This window comes from Pleurodeles waltl, chromosome 7 (assembly GCF_031143425.1).
Source record: "Pleurodeles waltl isolate 20211129_DDA chromosome 7, aPleWal1.hap1.20221129, whole genome shotgun sequence".
Taxonomy (NCBI): domain Eukaryota; kingdom Metazoa; phylum Chordata; class Amphibia; order Caudata; family Salamandridae; genus Pleurodeles; species Pleurodeles waltl.
The window spans coordinates 1,205,908,278-1,205,924,277 of NC_090446.1; the positions used below are offsets into that span (position 1 = coordinate 1,205,908,278).

The 16,000-nt window shown below is 41.4% G+C and overlaps 1 protein-coding gene across 1 annotated transcript in view; it reads left to right on the plus strand.

The window, feature by feature from the left end:
• LOC138246104 (heparan sulfate glucosamine 3-O-sulfotransferase 3A1-like) overlaps positions 1-7,314 on the plus strand; it is a 306,085-nt gene extending 298,771 nt beyond the window's left edge. The window contains exon 2 of the mRNA XM_069200346.1: positions 6,630-7,314. Within this exon, the coding sequence (XP_069056447.1) occupies positions 6,630-7,269 (640 nt within the window). The 3' untranslated portion in view covers positions 7,270-7,314. The remainder of the gene's footprint in view (positions 1-6,629) is intronic.
• The last annotated feature ends 8,686 nt before the right edge of the window (positions 7,315-16,000 follow it).

A 16,000-nucleotide genomic window follows, 5' to 3' on the forward strand; every position in this document is an offset into this window, starting at 1 on the left:
ATAGCTTATTGAAACTGTGAAAGTATAGCACTTTTAGAACTGCATGAAAGAAGGAGGACATATAGTTACTGGAGGGAGTAGGAGTCAGCCTTAGTTAGTGTTCCTTGAAAAGGTGAGTTTTCGGTTTCTTCCAGACTTGTAAATGAGTTGGTGCTGGAGGGGATGTTGTTGCATGTCCTGGGGGGAGTGCTTAATTTGAGGCAGTGGTTTGCCACATGCTAGTGCTGTCTACCTAACTTAGAGATAACAACAAGTTGTTTATTGATTAAATATATATTACAATGGCTAACACCTGCTGTCCAAGCCATTCTTATAGTTTTGGGGCGTGGAATAGTCTGAAATGTCACACTTGTAGGAATGTGATGGTCATTAGTTGTGCTGCTATGCTAATAGCAACACTGGCAGGGTCAATATGTGGTGAAGGCTGCAGTGAGAGGTTCAAGTTGAGGATGAATTTGTGGAACTGTGGTTGTTCTGTCAATTGGGATGAGAAAGCTGTTAAGTTTAAGTTAGCTATGACTGAATCAGAGAATGTTTGTCCTTGTTGGCAAACAGGGGTACTTCGATCTTCCTGTAGTTTGCATCAGGTAATTTGTTGACATCCAAGTTTGGATGCACTGGGGACAGGTTTAGTGTCTGTAGATTATGGGTTAAGGAAATTTAGAGATAGTGTTGGTGTGTCATCAGCATATTGCTGGATCATGATGTTGCAGTCTGCAAGGATGGCTCACAAGGATTGCACAGAAAGGTTTTAAATGATAAGTGACAGGATGGAGTCCTGGGGACTATGCAGGTGACAGGCAGAGTCCTAGATCTGGTAGCTCCTATCTGAACGAGTAGTTGGTTGATGAAATAGGATGTGAACCATTATAGGATTGTGCAACTGAAGCCCTGGAAGGCATTTAGAGTGTGGATCAATGCTGGATGTTCTACGGTGTTGAATGCTGCAGATAGGTTGAACAGGAAAAGTGGACAAGGGTTATTTTTGTCATTGTGATAAATGTAATGGTATATATTTACTAGTCTACAAGTTATGGCAACTGAGTTAGTATTCGCCAGATAGAAATATATAAAGATATATACAAATGTTTCATGATCTTCAATTTATTTACTTTACTGCCTAGTCCCTGCTTAACAAAACCATAATTAAATTAAAATAAAATACGTACTTAAGGTGAGCACTGGAGGCTGGTTGTACTTGGTTGCTTATGAAAAATTGACACCAGGGCTGATCTCTGTGTGTATAAATATCTGCATTGTGTTACTGATTACTGAAATATATCATTGATTAGGCTGGTGTGTTTACATAGGCCGTGCCGGGCAACTGTTACTCGTGCATTTTGGCGGCAAAACTTTTCAGGGTGATTTACCTCTACTCTATACTGGTTCCTCAATGAGTCTGAAAGGAATTCAGCTTCTTGTGGACTTACCGTATAGTTGTTTTTGTTTAACATCAGATATGTTGTAGTAGTGGCTGCTATTATGTCTTTAAGTCATTTTTTTATACATGTTCTGATTCCTTGCGGATGCAGGATTTCTCTGAATACAAAATATTTCAGCAACCCAGATGAGCTGCTAGTGAGTTCTCAATATCAGTGTTTCTTTTTTTAAATAAACTATTTTGCTATGTTTGTTTACTGTCTGTACTCATGGAGCCAGTACATGTAGGTCTTTGCGTGCTTGCAAAGTTTTTTCGTTTTGCTCTTCCTGGATGCTGCAGTCATTTTTTAAGGTCACGCAGAGGCAGAGATCCAGTAAGAAAAACCATAGGTGCGAAGCAATCTCGAAGGTGGAACATGGGGTCCGGGAGTTTGCTGACTCTTTTACTTTTTTTCAGCAGTCAGAGTAAGCGCCTCGATGTCTGCCGCACAATCTCACCTACTTTGGGACTTTTCTTTTGTACTTTAGAGCCATGCACTCCAACTACTAACAATCCACCAGATTGGTGTGCCACTACCTAGATACCACTACTTTGAAATCATCACTTAGGTTTAGGCCTTGTATAACGTTTATAGTTAGCCCTTAGTCTTATTCTTAGTGTAGGGCTAGTTATTGGAAAAGCTTAGCGTTAGACTTGCAGTTACATTTATGGTTGGTAAGTTTTTGTTTAAGGTTTAGGGACAGGCTTTCAATTAGTACATTCACACTTGCATTTGCAGGCATATTTAAGAGCCCCTAGCGCCACGGGTGCGTCAATTTTGGTGACGCTCCTTTGGCGCAATGCCCTATGCCGTATTTACAAGGTGGCGTTAAGCCACTTTTTGTGGCATAACACCACCTTGTAAATAAGGCCCCTTCAGATGCAGCACTTTAGGTGGAAGGGGCGTGCAATGGGTGTTGCTGTGGGCATGCCACAGCAACACCCATTGCATTTGATGCTGCCTCAGATTTACAAGTTTTTGCAAACCTGAGGCTGCAACTAAAATCTAACACTACCCCAAGGGTGCATTAGAATGGCGCAACGAGGATAAATGTTTTCATTTCTCCTCATTTTTTGCTCTTTCTATGTCAACTGCACTCTGCAGCTGACATAGAAAGAGCAAATCCCCATTTAAGATTGTTTGTGTGCAGTAAGGTGTTCCTTCCTGTGCAAAAACAACCTCCCCCTCAATGCAGCCCTCTTTGCACTATGGTGCAAGGGTTGCTGCGTTGGTGTATGGCATTAAATTTAGCCCTGGCGCAGTGGGAAATACAGGGATGTGCCATATTCTAGTAAATACGGCGCATCCCTGTCTTTTGAAAGTGATGGTGCGTAATGCTGCCAAATTTTGGTGCCGTGCACCAGAATTTTCTGTTAACTCCGGTCCTTAGCTTTTAGAGTTAGTTTCATCCTCAGTAGTAGTAATCTCAGTAGTGGTAATTTTGATGTAGTCGATTCTGTGTAGCAATATTTTGATGTAGTTGTGGTGTATGCTATAGTGTACAACCAATCACAAAGCTCCTTCAATGGTTGGACAGGACTGAGTACAATTGCTTATGAGGAGGCACGTGTTCCTGGAGAATGCAGCTGAACTATGGGAAGCTTGAGGAGATCTTAGAGGGACATTACCAGAGGAGCTGAGAATGGGCCTCCCTCTTCTGGAATGACTGAGATAGATTGCTTGTGGATGGGGAGTCTCTTAAATAGCAGGAATGAGCCCCTGGCAAGCTAGAAGCTGCTCCTTCGTGACTGCTGAGGCCTCTATCAAAGAATAATAATGAGGAAGTAATACTTTGACCAGCATGTATGTAAATAGATTTGTAACCAGTTTTATAAACTATGAACCATAAGAAAGACATTGGAAAACAGTTAGACCAAATGGACTCGACTGTCAAAAAAATACTGTTGGAAACGAACCACCATAGATGTCCTGGATTTTACAAAGAAAAGACTGTGAATGAGAAGAATGTCCCCACAAAAGATTGAAGAGGTTATTCTCACTGCTGGTACCCTGATTACCTAATGTTTGATTACCTAATGTTATTGATTTGTGGCAGCAAAGTAACCTCCTGCGAAATTCAGTGTTTCATACTACTGTTCTCTCTTTATCAGTGAAAAAAAACATACTATAGAATTTAATACAGATATGTTGCAGTTTGATCCTGTTGAGATTAAATTTCAGCTTCAATTTAGGTCTCTCAACTCTACACTTTCAAGATGCGGAAATTAACTAAAAATCATTTATTGGCGTGCTTTGCTTTTTCTTTAAAACGATCCAAAATCGGTGCAATTCAACCAGCCCTCCATGTATAGGAACAGATGCGCACACAAGGCGCATGCGTAAGAGCAAGAGTTTTGAAGGGTCTTATTGGTTTTTCCCTTACCATAGCAAATCAAACGTACCTCGTTTGCAGTCTCACAATTCACTCGGTTTTGATGAATGACTTTCATTCCTCCAACCTGTTTTAACAGCTTTTCCCGCCAGATGTTATTGGCTGTGCGAGAGGTGCCTTCAAACTGTGCTGGCGGGTAATTATTGAAACACGCCAAGTGGTTTATTTTCCAGCGCTCTCTACTCTAATGAAGCCCCAACCATGCCGTGAAGGGCCAAGGTTTGGAGGCACTTTATTCAATTTGCTGGGCCGTGAGGTCAGAGGCAGTGGTATGCAGAGAAAATTAGGGGCAGCGAGACATAAGTGAGCTGGAAGAGAACAGTTTCTATCGACAGAAAATACACTATTGCACCACATCATTTTTAATTGTTGACACAGTAGAACACCCTTACCTTGTTTAAATCTCCAAATAGAAGAGTAAGGATGTATCCCCTAGTAACATCTATTTCCACCCCCTCCAAAAGTGGAATGAGGACCACAGGGGAGAGCATATATTGCTGCCCCTATCAGGGCAGGATCTTGAGTTACACTACCTGGGCTGTATAAAAGGTGTGTGCTAAACGTCCTGAATCTGAGCAACTCGTAACGACCTCTGTGTCTGTGGAATATAGTCATCCAGACCATCTGATGGAACTGAGTAAAGTTTAAGCTTCACACATAAAGACCAGTGAAGTCGAGACTTCGAAATGGTGGGTTAAATTTGCCAACATTCTAAAAATGAAATGGTGCCCTGCTGAAAGCTAACATCCCCACTAATCATTAAAAAAATTATGACCAAGCAAGAGATGGGTGGCTACAAAGCAGCACTGCCTACCCGTTGCAACTTGTGGCCTTGAGAGACTGCTAAAGGACCATATGTATTTTGTTTAAGTTTGGATTTTTGTGAGTCTCAAGAGACACAGATAAATGCATTAGCTGTAATGGTTCAGTGACACACAACAAAGTATTGGACAGTATAACGCCTTAGACTGATATTCTTTACTGCCTCCCTTAGCCACCAACTTGATATGAATATTCTCATTGGAGAGTCAGTGGAGTCCTGTGGATGACTAAGAGGGAATATTCTTTCGTGTCCCTCTTCTAGGAGTTTCAGCGAAGGGATGGAGTGCTTATAGTGACCGACCCTAGAACATTTAGGTTGATGCCAGCACTGGGGACATCACTCACTTAGGTCAAATGGTGGGGGGGCAGTCAAGGTTCCCATCAGTATTGATGGTCCTAATAGACATCTGCATGTCCGGGAAACTCACAGATCTATTCTGTTTCTTTGACACCGCATTGCCTGTCAGATTTGAGCCTCTTTTAGGTGAAAGGGATCAGGCACCCCATCAGTGCCTTAGGATGTATGCAGGAATACATTTTGGGGTTATTTTCCATTCCTTTCTCAGTCCAGTGAATCAGTAGCGAAAGACTGGATCGCTGGGGCAATTAGAGTTGAATATTTGGGAGTCAGCACAACTCTTTCTAAGAAAGCTCTGGATGGCTAGGGGGTTTCTAAGAATAATCATTTAAATGCAGCTGTGGCATGGGCAAGGCATGCTCTTTACTGACAAGCTCCATAAAGCAATAGATGTAGGAAAATTATAACATACACATTTGAATGCAGTTAAGGGCTCATGTTTTCCTCAGGGCTATATTGATTAGTGATAGTGCATATTTTATATGACCCAGCTCTGAAAATATAATGTACGCTTATAGACAAATATGAAATACATAGACCACTGCTTTGGTTTTATATCTTGTTAATAAGCCAGTTACCATAGTATAGAAGTTGTAAAGTTTTTACTGTGTTTTGAAACACTGATAGAGATCTGCTTTTAATTATCTGAATGAGTGCAAGGCCTTTCATAACATGCTATCTCTTTAGTGCCTAAAAACATAAAAATAATACAATAGAATGGTTTGTATTTACATAATTTGCAGGATTTAGAAATAGAAGAAGGTTAAAAGGGCATACATGTCTCTCCAGTACTTCTGCTACTAGATAAACAAAACATATATGGACATAACCCATTATTAATTTCATACTAGTGCAGAATATATATATCTATATATATATATATATATATATATATATAGATAGATAGATAGATATATATGAGGATCTATTTGAGAATGTATATGAGTATTTTGCAAAATGTGCTATGAGTAGTCACAATGAATTGCTATATCCTTCATATTTAGAAAAGAGTTGTCTTCATATAGGTTTAAAAGAGCCAATTAAAATATCTCTAGGGTTTGAAATGCCAGAATAGTCATTCATTCCTGAAGAAAGTGGACCAAGTGGAAGTGTCTGGCATCAAATTCTTGATTTCTGAGCAGTTTGAGGACCACAAAAGGGTTGCCAAACAATAGGTTTATTCGGTTCACCTTACCTTCAACATGTTTCTAGAATGGGAATATCTGGATCACATGCACAGCATCCGTAGCCTCAATTGCCCCAAGGCGTCTAAGTCACATGAAGTCTCGATGACTGCTGCGAAATTGAAAGATATACAGTTCCTCTATATATTGATCATATTCTTACGATATTGAAAGATATACAAACTTTTGAGAATTTGGTTAACATGCAGACACCCTAGATTACTAAAGGGTCACTTTGGGAGATATGTTTTTCAAAAATGTGTCAAATCTGTGATCTCAAAATGCAAAAGTGTAGTTTATGTCTAAACCACAAATAATTTCCTCCAATTCACATAACACAAGTCTCAAGAAATAACGTAATACTATAGCACACAGAACTGAAGAGAATGTTGTAATTATTTTCACATTCTAGACTAACACTGTGTTCCTTTGTGTTTTTGTTTTTTTAACAGAGACTTGATGCCAAAGACCCTGGATGGACAGATCACCATGGAGAAGACCCCAAGCTACTTTGTGACAAAGGATGCCCCTGCTCGTATCTCTGCCATGTCAAATGAAACTAGGCTTATTGTGGTGGTTCGGGACCCCGTGACTAGAGCAATATCAGATTACACCCAGACCTTATCCAAACGGCCCGACATCCCCCCATTTGAGAACCTGGCCTTCAAGAACAGGACTAGAGGCCTTATTAACACCTCATGGAGTGCCATCCAGATTGGTATCTATGCAAAATATCTGGAGAACTGGCTTTTGAGTATTCCTATCAGAAATATTCTCTTTGTGAGTGGGGAGAGACTCATCACGGATCCGTCGGGGGAACTTGGCCGTGTGCAGGACTTCTTGGGCCTCAAGAGGATAATCACAGACAAACACTTCTATTTCAACAAGACAAAGGGCTTCCCATGCCTAAAAAAAGCAGAAGGAAGCAGCAAACCCCACTGTCTGGGCAAAACAAAAGGCAGAACGCATCCTAACATTGATCAGGAAGTGGTACAGAGACTACATGAGTTCTACAGGCCATTCAACTTAAAATTTTACCAAATGACAGGATACAACTTTGGCTGGGATAATTCAAAGAGAACAGACATTTGAGACAATAAATATATATATAATATATATAGATACATATATTTTATAGGCTATTAGGAAAGTGTTTACTATTCACTAAAGTTGTGTTGAGAATAAAATGTTTTTCAGAGTGTCATTTGCAACAAGTACCACTTTTCTGTGGGCACATGTTGCTGATTTTCTATGCTGGGCAGAAGCTGTGATGTGAAAGCGATAGAGGAAATATTTGATTGAACAAAGGGCCATCATGTGAGCGGATTATAATGAGTTATGTTCTTGTGAATTTGAGGGCAATTGAAGTTTGCTAAAGTAATAGGCCTCCGAACTATACGCACGGGGCAGTCGTCATTTCAGAGCATATTATAGAACACAATTCACATATGATGCTAGAGGTTTTATCTACTCTTATTTATGCTCTCAGTACCCAATTGCCACAGTTTCATGCCTGTCACAGTTGTGTAGCTCTGAAGTGCCAAGAATCAAAGTATCCGTATTACTGGCTGAATGAGTTTATCATGATCTCCTGGAGACGTGTGCTGGGGAAGGTGTCTAGAACAGAGAGTGGAGGGATTGTGGGCCAGGCTGCCAGCAGAGTCAAAGAAGATGTAGCTAGGTAGAGAGGAGAGCAGGTGGGGCTAGGTCAAGCTATGGTGTTCATGAGCTATGGAAGAATTTGAGGATAGGGTGATAGAGCGTTCCGTACTAGTAATTTACCGGTACTTTGGAAGCTCTTTAGGCCGATGAATCTTTTGGCTAAGTGGGACCCTCTCCACCCTTAATCAGTCAATTTACTTGAATCAATAATCAATAACGAACATAAGCAATGCCCTGATCAACATAACATTTAACAATTAATCCAGAATACATTTTCGGCGAACCCTGACCTTTCAGTCAGGAATAACCACACCAATTTATTCAAAGTTAGTGAATTTATTTCCCTATATTAACAAAGCTAGCACAATATAGATGTGTCTCAACACCAAATGATAAACATATATGAACATTAATAGCTGTCCGTAACGGCGAAACAGGTGCAATCTATGCAGCATTTGAATAACAAGGCATTCGATGATAGCAATGCAAATCACTAAAACTATAATCTGTAATGGGCTAATTGCATACATTTAGTCAGCGTAACAAGGTCTCAAATTGCATCGTGCGACAAAAGGAATCCTCATCTAACCTCAAATTAGCATCGGCATGTGGGACTTCATGCAAAAACAATTTAGCAACATTAATTTAGAAAACTCCTAACTAGGGCTTTTATCAAAATCAGCAGTTGGTTACCTAAAAGAAACACAATGCAATCGTACAATTTCCTTTCATATTTACCAATTTCAATCAGCATTTAAGGAAGTCTTCGTCTCACAGGTACCGTTTCTCGATCAGCATGGGACGGGGCAAAGGGGCAGGGGTGGACGGGGCAATTGCCTCACGGCGGCAAGGTAAAACTACTACTTCATGCAAAGGGATCAAAGTTAAAGTCTCTAGGGTAAGAATCATTTAAGTCTCTTTCTCTCGATTAGAGAAAGCATCAAAGTCTCTCAAAATGGCGTCGCAGCAAAGTGGGCCATAATAGCTGCAATGTCCTGCAAAATGGCGGGTATCGGGCTTGTAATGGCTACTTTCTTCTCGTGCACCTGGTTTAAATAGACAACAGTTCAAATCCAGTAGGGTCTTCCATTGGAGGGTTCATAGGTTAGCTTCCAATTGTCCAATCAAAAACAACAGTTCTCAAGCTTTTACTTAAGCATACATTATCCTTGGAGACGAGTACGCAAGTTGCAACATTTTATACCAATTAACTCACTTTCAGAGCTTCCATTGTCCGCACCTGCAGATTGACCTTGGAGTAAAGAGAGAAGTATGCCAGGCTGGCACGAAACCTTAAGATAAGCATGTGAACGATCTCAGTGGAAAAGTACAGCTTCAAGCAAAAATACACGTTTAATAGCACATTGGAAAAATACGAGCATCTAACCCGTGAGACCAGGCAACTAGGCCGAAACCTGCACTAAAGTAATGCTAAGCTAAAACATTTCAAACAAGCAAATCATAGCACACGTTTACGATTATGTCGGATTAGTGCAATTCTAATACACCACGTTATATAAAGCACGCTTATAAATGTTGGCAAACTACTCTGAGGGCACATTTTGTCCCCGTACAATCTTTATTAGTTCGGTTAAAGTCACACATGATTATTTCACACTACGTTTATGCGCTAATAAATGTAAAACCTTCATTTCAGCTTCATCAATCCCTCCTCTGATGACTACTTGTCATCACACCAAATCATGCCCACAAATTTTATTCCACTAAAATTCTGTCAGTTCTCTTTTCCTTTTAATTCCCCTAGTTTTCGCTTTGTATTCTTCTGCCATTCTTTTCATCATTTTCTCTTCCTTCCTTCTTCTAATTCTTTCCATAATCATTATTATTCCCCTTTTTATTCCCCAAATTCCAAATATGCAAATTAGTACTATTAATATTCCTTGTATTATTTTCAGTAATATTCCATTCCAAATTCCCCCAATCCAATTTCCCACTGAAGCAAGTCCTTTTCCAACCTTCTCCCACACTCCTGGTTCTTTCAGTTCCTTCAAGTCTGCACTTTCTTTTGTTAGATTAGCAAGCATTGTTTTAATCTTCACACTATTGTCTGGAATATACGTACAACAGTGTCGTGCACCAAGCATTTTGCAAACGCCGCCATCCTTTGCTAAAAGAATGTCTAAAGCAAGCCTATTTTGAAGAGTCATAGCTCTTTCCGCTGCAAGTTCAGCATCTATCAGGATTATAGCACCTGAAAACTTTGTCAACATGTTATCCACTATAGTAGACAATTTTCTTATTTTGATGGAATTCAACACAACTCCTAATGAAGGAATCATGGCTCCAAATATATCTCCCACCACAGCAGCTGCGGTCTCTCTTTTCTGGATACGATGGGATCCAGATGTCTTTTGAATCATCGATAGGTCATCCAGTTGATAAACCTTTGGGAACACTATACCCAAATAACATCTTCCCCACCAACCCTTTGGAAGACGATAATAGGCATTATACCCACAAATGTAATATATACCTGGAATGACAGGGTCAAGTCCGTTCATCATGAATGTCCATTTGGCCTTAAAGATAAACGTATGTTTACACTCACTCGCTCCTACGAAAATATTGTCATAATAGGATTCACCTCGATATATACAAAATTTCCCTACATGCCAAGCATCTAAAGCTATTCTCATAATTATTTTCATAATTGTCTACTGAAGTCCTCTTATGTAATTCTTTTTCTAATTTCGCATTCATTTGTGCCCTTCTATCATCTGTGTGATCTAAAAAGCTTATTTCTACTGCAGAGAGCGAGCAGGTAAGGTTTTCCCTATGAGCGTGAGCCGTTTCAAAAGGTTGCATTGGCTCGAAAAATTCCCTCATTATTTTAGCATCCCAATCTTTAGCAATCTGGCTTAGCTGCGCTATTATAGGAACATATGCAAAGGTAACATCATAATTTGAGTAAAAATACTGTATGTTAGTTTGACCATAAAACCTAGACATTACTATACTACATGTAATCCCGTATGTAAGAGGCATGTGGTGATAAGTCACCCCTTCCTTTACCGATGTCGGTATCTGTGTACACACATAACAATCTTTCGCATCCATAGTCTCAACATATTCTGTTAGCAAGCGATAGAAAACATTATATGAAAGCTCTTTCTTATCATGCAAGTGTCTCTCATCTAATTCTAGTCTTTTCAGTGCAGTTAGTTCAGTGACAGTAACAGGAGCAAAAGTAGAAGCATCAATTCTCTCATCCTCATCCTTTCCATGCATTGTAAGCACTATTGCCATTATTATTAGTACACATGCAATTATCAAGCCTATACACGCATATTTACAATATTTCTTTCTACTATTTTGCGTCATGATCTGTATAGAATCAGAGAGCTAGAAGCACCTGTAAAAGAAACTATTTAGCAATTCAGTTACAAAGCTGAGCGAGCGCAATGTTCACACCGTCTCCTCCAGGAGGCCAGTCACTTATCGGTTAGCAGCATTTGTCTCAATTCGGCAATAACTCAGTCTTTTATCAGTTCAGCAAGTGTCTCATCTGGTTTAGCAATGTCTCAACTGGTTGTTTGTATCACGTTATATTGTAGCAAGCAATGTCATTTATCACCCTTTCAATCAACAGAGTCCATAAAACTTTTCTTTTCTATTGGTATCTCTTCTTCTTCGTTCTCGAGGCTAAGAGATACAAATTCGTCAGTCCAATCGTCATGAACTACATATGCCCATTCAGGACCGGAATACCTTCTGTTCGGTATCCTTTTCCTTTTCAATTTTGCTTCTCTTTTCGACTCTGCTTCGCTGGTACTTTCCTCTTTGGCCAAGTCTTTTCCTTCAGTTGAGGATGGTACCACGACAGTCACTTCCTTTCTTTTCTCTTTCACTTTTGGCCTTTCTCCGTCGTTCAAACTTTCTTTAGTCCTTTGTTTTATTGGTGATATACTTAGTCTCCTCTTTGCACCATGTCCATTCGATGGACCTGCAATCTTTTCTGGGGAAACTTGAACTGTTTTGTTCTGTTCTGTCTTGTCCCCTCCTTCTGGGGAATCAATCACGTTCTCCTTTTCTTTTTCTCTATCGTCTGCTTCTGGGAAAGCCCTCCTCTGATCAGGCTCTCCTGCTTTTTCACCTCTTTCGAGCCCTTCGTCACAGTTACTTTCTTCACATTCTTTATCACTTTCAGCTGCTTCAGGCTCTTTGTCACCTTCAGCTGCTTCAGGCTCTTTGCTACCTTCAGCTGCTTCAGGTTCTTTGTCACCTTCAGCTGCTTCGTCGCTGTCTGAACTTTCTCCTTGGTCTCCCCCAAGCGAGTTGGTCTCTTCGTCCTCAGAGAATATCTCTCTCTCTTCCGTTTCTGCCTGTTCGCTTTCAGTTTTATTTTGCTCTGTCTCAGCGCTCAGCACTGTTTTATCAGGTACTGGTAGTTTCAGCGCTTCAACTTCCTCATCTGTGGGACACAACACTTTCTTTGTGTGACTGGCGTGAATCCAGTTGGGAACCCCCGCACACTTCACAGCGGTAGTTGTTGTCAGAATCACTTGGAAAGGGCCTTTCCAACGGGGTTCCAGACACGACTTCCTCACGTGCTTCTTTACCACGACCCAGTCACCTGCTTTCAGTGCGTGTCCTGGACCTTGGATCGGTGGCAAGGTGGTTGCTTCCACCTGGTGAGAGAAAGAGCGAACCACGTCAGCCAGACCCTTGCAGTAGTCTAACACCATATCATCCGTAATATTCAAAAGCGCGTTTGCGGGAACTGCAGGAAGTCTCATAGCCCTGCCCATGAGAATTTCGTGCGGAGACAATCCAGTCTTTCTATCAGGGGTGTTTCTCATTGACATTAGCACCAAGGGCAATGCGTCAGGCCATTTCAAATTTGTCGATGCACATATTTTCGCCATTCTTGATTTCAGTGTACCATTCATTTGCTCCACCAGTCCTGAGGCTTCAGGGCGATAGCTACAATGCAGTTTTTGCTCAATGTTCAGTGCTGCGCAAAGTTACTTTATCACCTCGTTATTGAAGTGACTTCCCCTATCTGATTCTAAAGAGATCGGGAATCCGAAACGTGGTATTAACTCCCTCAACAATAGCTTTGCAACTGTAAGGCTGTCATTTCTACGTGTGGGGTATGCCTCAATCCAGTGACTAAAAATGCACACAATCACCAACACATACTTCAGACCTCCATGCACAGGCATCTCAATGAAGTCCATCTGCATTCGACTAAACGGGCCGCTGGCCCTGCCAATGTGGCTCGCGTTCACAACTGTTCCCTTCCCTGGGTTCATCTGCTGGCAAGTGACACATCGATGGCAAACTGCTTCTGCAGCTTGACGAAATCTGGGGTTAAACCAATCAGTTTTGAACAATCTTATCATGGCATCTCTCCCTAGGTGAGCTTGCCCATGATAGAACCGCGCAAGCTGTGATAAGAGACTATCTGGCAAAACAAATTTTCCCTCATTTGAAACCCATAACTCGTCTGGTCTCTTTATACATTGTGATTTAATCCAGGAATCTCTTTCATCCTCCCTGACGTTATTCTGTAATGCTTTTAATTAATCTATTGTATCTACGACCTTCAAGGCAAATGCTTCAGCTGGTTCGAGTTCTGGTTCACTTATCGAATTCCATTCATCTCTGAGTAATATACAGTTCAAGGCACAAAATCTTGCGACTTGATCCGCATATGCATTTCCCAGAGAAACATAGTCTTGTCCTTTCGTATGAGCACTACACTTTACCACTGCAACTTCGGCTGGCATTTGAATGGCGTGTAACAGTTCCCTTATCCTTTCCCCATTTTTCACTGGGGATCCTGAAGAAGTCAGGAAACCTCTCTGTGACCATAGTTGTCCAAAGTCGTGCACAATCCCAAACCCGTACTGACTATCAGTGTAAATGGTGACTTTCATCAATGCAGACAGTTGACATGCTCTTGTAAGGGCTACAAGTTCTGCTACTTGTGCAGAATAGACTCCTTGAAGCCACCCCGCTTCCAAGACACCTGTTACAGTACATACAGCATATCCTGCTTTCAAAATTCCCATCCCATCTCTTAGACATGAACCATCAACGAAAACAATTTGGTCATTTTCATCAAGCTTAGTATCCTTAATGTCAGGTCGAGGTTTTGTGCAAAATTCAGTCACCTGAAGGCAGTCATGCTCGACGTCTTCAGCGTTCTCAATTTCAGCAATTTCTCCAGGGAGCAAAGTTGCTGGATTCAACGTAGTGCACCTTTTCAGCTGCACATTCGGTGAGCCCAGAATTATCGTTTCATACCTTGTGAGTCTTGCTCCAGTCATGTGTTGCGTTCGGGAGCGGGTCAAAAGTATCTCAACTGAGTGAGGGACCATGACTGTTACTGGGTGTCCCATCACTATTCCTTCACTCTGAGTGAGGCTGATACCAACTGCTGCTACGGCGCGCAAACACCCTGGAAGTGCTGCTGCGACCGGATCCAAAGTAGCTGAAAAATATGCTACTGGTCTGTTTATGCCACCATGGGCTTGAGTCAAGACAGACAAAGAACATGCATCACGTTCATGACAAAACAATGTGAAAGGCTTTGTGTAGTCAGGCATACCTAAAGCTGGAGCCCTGCACATGCATTCTTTCAACTCAATGAAAGCATCCATCTCGTCTCATTTCAGCTCAATTTCATCCAATGCGTCCTTCTGGGTCAATTTCAGTAAAGGCTTTGCTAGAGTCGAGAAGTTGGGAATCCACTGGCGACAATAGCCCACCATTCCCAAAAACTTCCTCACCTCCCTCCTTGTCTTTGGTGGACTCATTTGAGGTACACTTGTTATTCTTTCCTTCATTATTCTCCGTGACCCTTTCTCTATCTGGTGACCCAAGTATTTCACTTTCTTCTGACAGAACTGCAATTTGGAAGGAGACACCTTATGTCCATTCCTTCCCAAATGGTTCAACAGAGCAATGGTATCGGCTGTGCAGCCACTTTCTGTCTTTGATGCAATCAGTAAGTCATCGATGTACTGTACTAGGGTTGACTCGAATGGCAATTCTAATGCTTCCAAGTCTTTCTTTAGAATCTGATTGAATATTGACGGTGACTCAGAAAACCCTTGAGGAATTCGACACCAAATGTACACTCTGTCTAAGAATTTGAAACAAAAGAGAAATTGGCTGTCCTCATGAAGAGGCACCGAAAAGAATGCTTGTGACAAGTCGATGACTGAGAACCACTCGGCATCGCAAGGGACCTGGAACATTATCACAGCTGGATTTGGTACTACAGGGCAGAATTTGACTATGATGTCATTTATTTTCCTCAAGTCCTGCACGAGTCGGACCTTTCCACTCGGCTTTATTAGTCCCATGATTGGTGAATTACATGGACTGCTTAACACTTCTTTCAGTACTCCCTGTTTTACAAATTCGTCAATGAGTTGGGCAACTTTCATAAGGGTGTCTTGTGCCATGTGGTATTGTGGGGTCTGGGGAAAGGTTGCATTGGGCTTTACAGTCACTTTCATTGGTTCCACTCCTTTCATCAATCCCACCTCTTTCCCTGTCATATCGCACACTTCCTTTCCGACTGTTTCCCGTAATTCAGCTGGAATATCTTCTTCAGTTATCATCGGGAACAGACAAATCAGAGGATAAACTTCATCGACAGTTTCCATCTCATCCCCCTCTACACTGTCCTCTTCTTCCCCATCACTGCTCGTCTGTATTTTTATTCCCTCGTTCAAACACATAATCGAACAACCCAATTTACACAATAGGTCTCTCCCTAACAGTGCTATCGGGCTTGAGTCACATACCACAAATTGGTGTAACCCTTGATAGTTACCAATGCTGACTGGTACCGGATCTGAAATTGGGTTTGTCAGGTGCCTGTTTGCTACTCCCACCACTTGAACTGTCCTTCCTGAGAGTGGCAAATTTGGTACTTCAATGCTCTTAACAGTTGAATGTGTGGCTCCAGTGTCAACCAAGAATGAGACACGATGACCCATTACTCTTCCCTCCACGTACGGACCCTTTTGATCAACTTCCAAGGATGCTGCAAGCACACAATCTCCTTCTTCTCCTGAACTTTCACTCTCCCACACATTGTTTATTCCACTCTCACTGTGTAGTGGGAACTGTTGTACGGTGCCATTTGTACTCATTACCTGACCCGAGACCTGTGGAGGAA